Source organism: Tachysurus fulvidraco, chromosome 20 (assembly GCF_022655615.1).
Source record: "Tachysurus fulvidraco isolate hzauxx_2018 chromosome 20, HZAU_PFXX_2.0, whole genome shotgun sequence".
NCBI classification, from domain to species: domain Eukaryota; kingdom Metazoa; phylum Chordata; class Actinopteri; order Siluriformes; family Bagridae; genus Tachysurus; species Tachysurus fulvidraco.
This window is the reverse complement of record NC_062537.1, coordinates 14,058,370-14,068,434: the sequence shown is the minus strand read 5'-3', so window position 1 is coordinate 14,068,434 and position 10,065 is coordinate 14,058,370. Positions and strand designations below refer to the sequence as shown.

The window sequence follows — 10,065 nt, the reverse complement described above, 5'->3', positions numbered from 1 at the left end:
CAAAATCAACTCTACTGCTGTGGAGGTACTTTTGCACAACCCGTTTCTAGTCTGTGGTGAGAGAGCATCTGGGGGAGAAGACGCGGTCTTCCTCTCACTCTGATCTGACGAACATAACACAGCCACTCTGAGGCTCAAAGCAACTACACAGTAAACACAAATAGAAGTGAGAAAGAGCGCAAGAGAGAAACCGAGCATGTTGGGGAGACGTGAGGCTGATTCACATCTTAAAGAGAAAAGGTACAAAAAATAGAAACAAACAACCTTCTTCTTTTGATCATCTTCCTGACAAAGTTACTGCTACCAGAAGCAAGGTGGGGCATATTTCAGTGTCTCAGAGAAACACGAGCGACCAGTTTCATTGCAGAATCTGGGGCAACGGTGCAGAAAACCACACACACACACACACACACACACACACACACACACACACACACACACACACACACACACACACACACACACACACACACACACACACACACACACACACACACACACACACACACACACACACACACACACCAAGTGACAGTGAGAAACAGAGGAAGATAAATCGATGCGACAGTAGAAAAAGCAGTTAACAGGCAAACTGGCCTCTATATTTCAAGGATAAACTTAGGTGCTAGAAAGTATTGCAGATAAAGATAGCTAGAGCGAGGGTATTTTAACTTATACTGGAAGCAATGCAGAGAAAGCTTCTATTTAAAGACTACAGTGTAATGAAAGACTGAAAAAAATAAATAAAATAAAAATACAGATGTTGACCATTGTTTCAGTGATTATACCAATATCTTTGCTTGTACTTAAATCAATAATGGCATGTGAGCAGCGACCACACGGACCATTAGGTGATGCATCTATTCTGATGGAGGCTGTTTCTGCTTTCTACTGGAGCGCCACAAAAATTCATTCATGTGAAGCAACAAAAAGAAGCTTTATGGAATTTTCTTTGGAACTTTGATTTGAAAGTCCTGCAAAAAAATAAATAAATAAATATCCGTTCTTACACCATGCTTAGAAAGTAAACATGTGGTTAAAACCGCAACAAAAAAGAGGTCTTTCTTAAAACTAAGTAACCATAGGTACGCAAAATGTTTACTGTTGTTTACACAGCTTGTGTGGTAACAATTCTCGCTTATCATGTGAAATGTTGCTTAGTAATCTAGCATCTGTCTAACAGAGTCCGTGATAGTGATTAATCAATGACTGCATGACATGGTCACCCATTTTCTGTAGCTCATATCAAACACAGGGTCAGAGCCTGGAGCCTAACCCAAGGTGACGGAGGACACAAGACCGAGGACACGCTAGACGGGGTTCCAACCAGTCACAGGGGACACTCACACAACCGTTCACAATTCAGACATGCCAATCTATAGCGCATGTCTTTGTAGTGGTGGAGGAAACTGGAGGACCCAGAGAGAACATGCATACAGTCTGAAATGAAAAATTCATAGTGAGTAGGAAAAAGAAGAAGTTGTCTGAAGACTACTAGACAGAAATGCGACTGTAGTGACTTTTTGCTACTTGGCAGAAAAGGAAGCAGGGACATTACTTTCAGCAAAGCAGCCAACAGCCTTGAAAGGGACTGACACACAGCAATGTTAAAGCCCTCAGTAGTCGATCTCATGCGGAAAAAGAACACTGTTACGACTCTATCCAGAGTCAAATTGTTGCATGAGAACATTAAAAAAAAGAAGAGAAAGAAAGCGAGAAATAAAAAAAAAGCAAAGAAAAAGAAAAGCTCTATTCAGAGCTCCTAATGCCTTGAAGAGGAAGAGAAAAAAAAAGTCAACACAGACAAAACTTGACCTCAAAACAACAGAGCAAGACAAAAGGAAAACAACTGCGGAAGAGAGTCCTGGGGGCTGTAGCAGCTGCCCGGATGAACACTCGGAGAGAAAAGGAGTGGCTGAGTAAACACTTTGAAAGCCTTTTTCCCCCCCAAAAAAGCAGACTGGAATGTAGCTAATGGGAGTGCTGAAGAGGCTAGAGAGCCTTACTCAGCCGTTTTTTTACTAGATCTATCCAAAATATAAACCTTATCTTCTCTTCATGGCTACGCAGAGTCGATCTGCCAATGCTCCGAGTGGCGAAGACTGTCTACCAACAACGTCTCATTTCCGAGACGCCATCACATTACCCATCCCTTGAGGAGCAAGATGATTGGAGGTCAGTGCAGTTGTCCCAAGCATTTCCTGGTTAAACATTTCTCCAGAGTTTTCACGCATTGCTCTAAGGGACAACTGGATGAATTATTGATTGCAGTGTTAATATGTTGGGTTACTCTGGTTCCACTCTGGTGCTAATCTGTAGCCACAAAACATACAAACGCAAAGGCCACTCACATGCTTCATGTCATTTGACATAGGGATACAAGATTCTCATTGAGAAACATGTTTTTGGTTTTGTTTTGTTTTTCCCCCATTTCCATTTCTTATGAGAATTAAAAGGCAGTGCATGAAAGAGCATTGGCAATGTTTATTGTAGTGCTGCAGAGATCTGTTTCTCATGCATGTTCCTCCCTAACATTCTGCAACACTGCGACATACAGTAAGTGTGTGTGGGAGTTTTATTGCCATGCCAGTTGCATGCACCCCTCTGTTCGACAACAATGCTCCTCTTATTGGGCCATCAAGATTTGGTCCGATGCCTACAGTACAGCATTCGCAGTCAAATAACCAATTTCTCACACACGTCCAACTATAAATGTAGTTTACTCTAAAAATAAACAAAGCATTCAGTTCCAAGCTCTTTGTACTATTATTCTTGAATTTTACAGTAATTAAGTTCAAGTCAGAGACAAAATCCAGGGAAGGATAAGTGCGGCAGTCGACCAGGACAAGACAGGGTGCGAGCAGGGGCTAATATGGACTGAGTGTCATCTTGATGACTAACTAATTTATTATAAGCAACCACTTTTTAAATGCAGCTGATTTAAAATATTAGCATGGTGGCGCAGTACAAATAGTTTTGAAAAAAAAGAAAAGAAATGGCTGAATACTGGACTCATTCATAAAATATAATTATGATATAATATTGTGGATAAACAGACAATACGATATATAAAAAACACTTTCTGGATTTCTGGACTTTCTTGCTGTGGATGAAATGCTTCATGCAGTTTGAAGGCATTTAGGGGTCACATGGAGACTCCAAAAACATGACAGAAATAGAAGGAAGATGTAAAGGATTGAAACACAGCTGAAAAATATTCACAGTTTGTAGAAGCTCAGACATTACTGGTAGTGGTGAACACCCAGATTTTAAGAGTGACAACGTTATAATGAAACTCTTCTGTGGAACCACAAAGAACACGGGACGAAGCCATTTCCTCTTTCGCTTTTACAAAAACATGCATTTACTAGATCATTTTCTCCCTGTGTAACTAAACATTGGTCTGCCTCAGATGTACGTGTAGATGTACTAGGGGCATCTACCGAAGGCCCCTCCACAAGACTTAGTGTTTTAACTAGTAATCTGTGCCTGATTATTTAGAGACCTGTGTGTTTGCTTTTCACATGTAATCTCTAGCTTGCCTCGTCCTGCTGCTAACTAAACAGAGATGAGGGGAAGCGGGGGGACCCCTGCCCCGGCTGACGGGGCCTATCGGACATGGAAATATCCGGACCTTTGTTGCCAGCATCCAGGCGTGAGCATTTCAGCTAACCCAGGCTTTAAACAGCCACTTTCTGGTGACCGTGAAGAGGCCTTGACTGGTTAGACAAAATAGGCCAAATCTCAGGAGACCTCCACTCGACAGAATGAGGGCAAATATCTTTACACACCAATACTAGCTATATTTACAGGCGAGACGGCACACTGAGGGCGATTCCCAGATTTTTTCGGTTCATAACACATGCATTAGGATTCTATTATTAAGCAACAGCACTGAAAACACTAAAAGCAAGCTAAACTCGAAACCAGCTGAAGACATGAAATGTCAGTTATGACACCATTCATCTTCAGGACTCAGCATGCAGAGGATTTACAACAGATCTAAAGTTCTAAATAAAGAAGAAATCTACACGAACATTTAAAAAATGTACTTAACAATAATAAGCATTATTAGGGATCAGTGAGTGTAATAAATAATCACAGATGTTGCAGGTATCTTTTCTGGGGGTTTTTGTTTGTTTTTTGTTGTATTTTTATTTATTTTTTTAAATAAAAATCAGCTTACAACCTGACTGTACATTTGCATTTGATGCTTAAAATGGGAAAATATACATTAAATAAAACAACATAATATTTTCAGCATACATACAAATTTACTTAATTTAAAACTATGTTTCTGTAAAAATATATTTGAATAGCAATGCTCGAATTAATGTCCAACAGTTTACGATGCAACATACACAAATTTCTGAAGCACTTTTTCTGTAGATGATTTTCAGTCTGCTATTTTTGGGGCCTCAAAAGACCCAAATTACAATCAATTCCAAGTGCAAACAACTTATAAATCAGTTCGAATAGTTTTAGCCCATGTGCAAGCGGGCAGGAGGGGAAAGTTTGTTTCTGAACCTCATGCCAAAAAATTCAGTTTCTGAACATTCTTGTCCTTGCCTACTTAGCAACCAAATACTTCAGACAACAGCAACCATAAACAGCTCATGATACACATTAGCATGTAGCCTTCACAAATAAAGCTTCGCATGCGACTGCACAACTCTTTCGTTCCCATCGTCTTACTGTAACTCAATAGGCTTGAAAACTGCATGCGTCTGTTCAGACACGCCACCGACAACACGTATACTGAAGAGTGAGCCGTGCTGCACCTGACATCAGCCTCCCAGCATGCTAGGGTGAATCTGCCTTCATGGTACCAGCAAAATCTTTAATAAGCCTCCATAAAAGCTGCATACATTCTTCTTACCTTATCACTTTCATAAGCAGAGACCTCCCGAGGGAACAGAAGTGACTTGTAGCAGGTTCAAGCGCCATGCTTACAACAGTAGCCATTTGTCGTGCCGATGTACTAGCTCAGCAGCTTTAAAGTGAGTGCAGATCCAGATGTTATGCCACGGCTATCTCAAGGAAGGTCAGTTTTATAGAGTCAAGCCTGTCAAAACCACTTAGCATGGTGATCATGAGTCACACACGTGTCTTTACACATGACAAGAGCTTTAGAGACGTTTAAAAAACAAACCAACAAAAGAACCCACACGATTCTTGCACACTAACTATTGTCTATTAACGATCTTTAATTGAAAAGATCTCCTTTAATTATGTGATGAAATACATACAGGTGAATCTTTGATATAAAGACTAAAGAATAATATCCATTGAATAAAGAATAATATCCATTGCTTCTTAATGGAACTATTGAAATTGCACAATGCAATTAGATCACATGGGCTCACCGATGGCACAACAGGAATGATGTAGAAGAACTACTACACACCCACAGACTTAAAGACCAATAGGCAACTGCATTTATGATCTCTCTCTCTCTCTTTTCCCCCTATGAATCCCTACAGAGGTCATGTCCTGTTTCCTGTAAAGACCAAACATCGTAAACCAGATAGTCAAACTTTCCCCATGATGCTGTCTTCCTCTTTTTGAGAACCTGCACCAGACTCACCAAATCTGAACTTTTATTTCAAATTCTCCCGAAACTTTCTATTAACAGACAGAAATCAAAGTCGTTGCTTCTTTCAAGCCAGAAACTTAAATCAAGATAAAATTACAATGTGAGATGTGCGAGTTTTGGCTGGGGTTACCAGACGGTTGGTTAAAACACTCCAGAGTCAAACGTCCACTGTCTCATTTGGCATTTATACTGAGGAAAATGATTGTTCTTTTGCATTCCAGCTCACTCGGATATTAAAATATAAAGCAAGGTGGCAGGTCTGAAACAATTATTTTAAATATTTACACTTTTTCTATCACCAACATCATCTAGAATTCCTCCTCAACCGTTTAATTCCTCCATGGTGGATAGAAAAGCTTTAACCATATCATTATCCACCCCAAAAAAGAAACCTTCTGTTTGTCATTTAGCGTAATTTGTAATTTGAAGGCAAAACTAAAAGTAGATTGATTAAGGAGTCACTGAACAGAATGCATTCTTGTGGAGAAAAATATGATTGAGCAACATGGTCACGTTCGATATAAACATGACTGGTGTCCTCTCAATCATTGCTCATAATATTTTCTGGGAAAAATATCAGCTATATATGAAAAGGATGTGTAATAACCTGACAATTTCCACATGAAAAAATTCTGGATGAATCTACAGTCTGGGCTAGAAAGAAATCAGCCCCAGCCTCACTTTATCACTCTGTGTATTGTTCTTATGACCACTACTGTTGATGATTTGACCAAAATAATCACTTTTTAAATGTCAAAAATACTTTTAAAAAAATCCTAATATTCCAAATTTAGGAACACATTTAGTACCAGCAAATTATCTGATAGGATTTATTCTGCTAGGAAACAGGCAGGCCTTACTATACCATTTATACCACCTTTATATTTTAACCAATTTTAAAATAGTACCAGAAATACAAGAGAGAGAGTGTGTGTGTGTGTGTGTGTGTGAGAGAGAGAGAGAGAGAGAGAGAGAGAGAGAGAAAAACATTCAATATGTGATGTTGATTTAACATGACCTGACCGACGATATATAAAAAAAACAAGCAATGACGATTGCTCCAACTTGCTCCACAGGACTTCATCACCACTAATACTGTAATCCAAAAACCGCCTACATTTAGTTTCACACCACCACGCAATAACAGTGTGTTTCATTTGGCTAGATGAAAGTCCCGTGATGTTTTCCTATGCAGTGGAGGTATCTTATCCTGCATCTGACTGGCTGCCTTCTCTAAACCAGAACATCAGAACTCCTGTCACATCCGCTGGAAATGCAAACAAATTAATTACGATCCCATGGGTTGGGAACACCCAGCTCAGTGTACACTAACGGAAACTTTTCATCCGCAGCACTACCACCACTAGCAGCACTTTCACAACTTGTGGCTAAATCCACTTTGATGTAACAAACAGAGTCGAAATGTTAAAATAAAAGAAAACATTTTAATCAGAACCACGGTACAACTTGTGCTTATCTGAGTTTAGAACTTTATACACAAAACGTCCAGGTCTGTTATTTGTTCACATTGTTGTCATTTAAATTTGCCAATCAAGAGTTGTTCCTGTAAAACACAGAAAGCAAACACTTTTCTCGCCCTGCGTGGCCAACTGACCCCTTCCCTTCAAACGAATCGGTTCCTACAGTGATCAAGGGGAAAGCCTTCAAAGGAAACAAAAGCAGGCCAGACCTCTGAATAAGGTAGCCTTTTTAAAACTATGCCAACCCGACACAGCGCTTCAATAGAGGCCTCTTTTGATCTTTTCTCAAGTAGACATTGGCGGCTGCATTAGAGCAGATGAACGTCTCCAACGCTAGAGTACACAGACAGGAGAACATCTGGTTTTGGATCAATTTCAACACCTGTCAAGAAGAAAGCATCTACCTGTGACATTTGGGCGGGTGTTTGGGAGCACGATGCTCCTATTCTCACCTGAGGGGACACGACATGGAATGAATCAGGTGGCTGACGCAAACTTGAGCTGCCCTGACTCACATTCCCTTTACTACTCTAACATGCAAGTGTGAATAAACAGAAGTGAAAAACAATCCTCTGTTCAAATCCAGTAGAGCAAGAGAAGTTTGATTAACGTGTGAAGAGATTTCAGATTCCCACACACTGAAACGTGATATTAATAAAATCACGAAACAAACACAAAGCTATTGAAATGTTTTTAGCATTTTTCCCGCCCAGACATCAACCTGCTTGAAGACTCAAATATGATTCTGTTTAAGCCTTAACCCTATAAACACTATAAAACCAAACCACACACAATCCATCGTTTTCTGCCCTCATATTTACTCATCGTTTTATACAGACACACAAAAAAAACCTCTGGAAGTTAACAGCCTCAGTTGCCAAACACTTAATTAATTATATTCAAAGATTAATCTTTAAACCCCACGTCATCTAGGTCTAACACGAGGTTTTCCTTTTAAGGTAAACATACAAAAAGGTCTCAGGACAGAAACTAAGGTGCTCTCTCCGTCACAGAGATGGGCAACTAACACGGACATGCTAAAACCTAAAGTGTGTGTGTGTGAATGTGTGTTTTGGTTTTCTAGAGAAATCTAATAACACACATTGTTTTTCCCATTATACTACGACATACAGAACAGTGGAACTGACTTAGAAAAATCAGTAGTGCAAATAATTTAAACACAAATCTGAACAACAACCAAAAAATCTCTCTATTTTTACTCTTTTTTTGGGGGGGTAAAAGTCTTCAGAAACGTCCATGTCTTCTATACACTGAATACACCTGCCAAGCTGCTCACACTGTGAGAAAAGTCTGTTAATACGTATACACATTAACCAAGGCAACACGTTTGCTAACTAGGAAACAGATTAAGAGGATCAACAACATTTAGTTGCACTTTTTTTTGCTTTTTTTGTACTGGTTCTGCTACTTTAACACTTATTTTGACAATCTTATAATATACTGCATGCTCTGATAACATGCTACATAAAATGCTGTACAATTTATTTTCATTCTTTCCATATGTACATTAACATTCAACCTTCTTTCTTGTTATATTCTTACTATTATTCTGCTCGAACGCTTCAAAAATGTCCCATCTTAAAACAATTTTCTTTCTTTTTGTTAGATGAGAGAAACATTAACATGAAATTTGGCTTAAGTGAATAAAAACACACAAGAGATCCAATAGAGCAATAAAAATAAATATATAAATAACCATAAACGACTGATTCAAGTTCAACATACTAGTCATACTATTATTATTATTATTATTATTATTATTATTGCACCATGCAAATATTTTTTAAACCAGCAGCAATATTTTATTACAACTAAATAGATCTCTCACAGCCCACAAGGTAAGAGTCAATACACACATCCTGGAGCTAATATTAGTGTCTGTCCATTCATGCCCATGTGGTTATACAGCCCATGTGTGCAACTTTCCTGCTGTTATACAAACTGCTTATAGAGCACCTATAAATACACCATAAATATTTCATTTTAGACAGATAAATAAAACCCAAAGTGACAGTGTAAGTGAAAAAATAAAATAAATAAATAAACACTTTTAGGGTTTTTTTTTTTATTCCTAATACAGGGATAAATCTTATAAACACAGCGAAAGGACATTCGACATTCGCACGCGCCTTTTGCACACGCCTTTCGCACACATGCAACATCTCAGTCTGACATTCGCCCTTATATTTATATGTAGATATATACGTGTTTAATTCAGCTGAGATCTCACCTGTGTTGTACAGAGCTCAGGTCGACTGAAGGTGCTGCATGATCAGTGCTGAGGCTACAAGAAGTTTGGGGTAATTCCTGAGCTCCAGTGGACAAACTGTTACCGCTGTTTACTTTGTCGAGCAGAGGATGTTGAGTTAGTGAGTTGCTGTGCTGGACATGATGCCTGCTTTGCTGAGATAAAGGAGAAGACACGGATAGGTAGTGGAGCTGAGCTGCGATGGGAGACGCGCCGCTCTCGGTGGAGACGTGATGAAGAGGATGATGATGAAGCGCATCGGCTTTCTCCAGATCCACACTCTTGACTTTCCGCAGCTCTTTCCGTCTCCACTGCGCGTTTTCCACCGCGTTGCTCTTCACCTGACTGCTCGGAAGACACGGCGCACTGCAGCCACCCTGAGGTCCACTTGGAACGTTTGCATATTCATTTGAATCTAATAATCCCGACGACGAGGTCCGGCTCCCCGCCGTCGCCATTTTCCGTCCCGAATTTGTGCCACTTAAAAGGTGCAATTGGAGAGGGAGTGGAGAGCGAGATGTGGGAGGAGCCAATGGAGTAGGAGGAGTCATAGGGAGGAGCCAAGGCACCCACGTTCTGTTTACACGCAGAACTATATGGAAGGCCATTGAGGACGATGTGTTAAGTCAAGTCAAGTCAAGTCAAGAAGCTTTAGTTATTGTCGTTTCAACCATATATAGACAGTAGAGGACAAGACAAAAAGACAGAAAGACAGTGCA

General features: G+C 39.7%; 1 protein-coding gene across 2 annotated transcripts in view; it reads right to left on the bottom strand.

The window, feature by feature from the left end:
* Positions 1-9,831, bottom strand: part of map3k1 (mitogen-activated protein kinase kinase kinase 1, E3 ubiquitin protein ligase) — a 35,818-nt gene extending 25,987 nt beyond the window's left edge. The window contains exon 1 of one of the 2 annotated variants that reach the window (XM_027141054.2): positions 9,329-9,831. In XM_027141054.2, coding sequence (XP_026996855.2) covers positions 9,329-9,804 — 476 coding nt within the window. In that variant the 5' untranslated portion in view covers positions 9,805-9,831. Of the gene's footprint in view, positions 1-4,879; positions 5,138-9,328 lie in introns of those variants that run through there. The other variant, XM_047804823.1, reaches the window with a different exon arrangement.
* Positions 9,832-10,065: the final 234 nt, after the last annotated feature.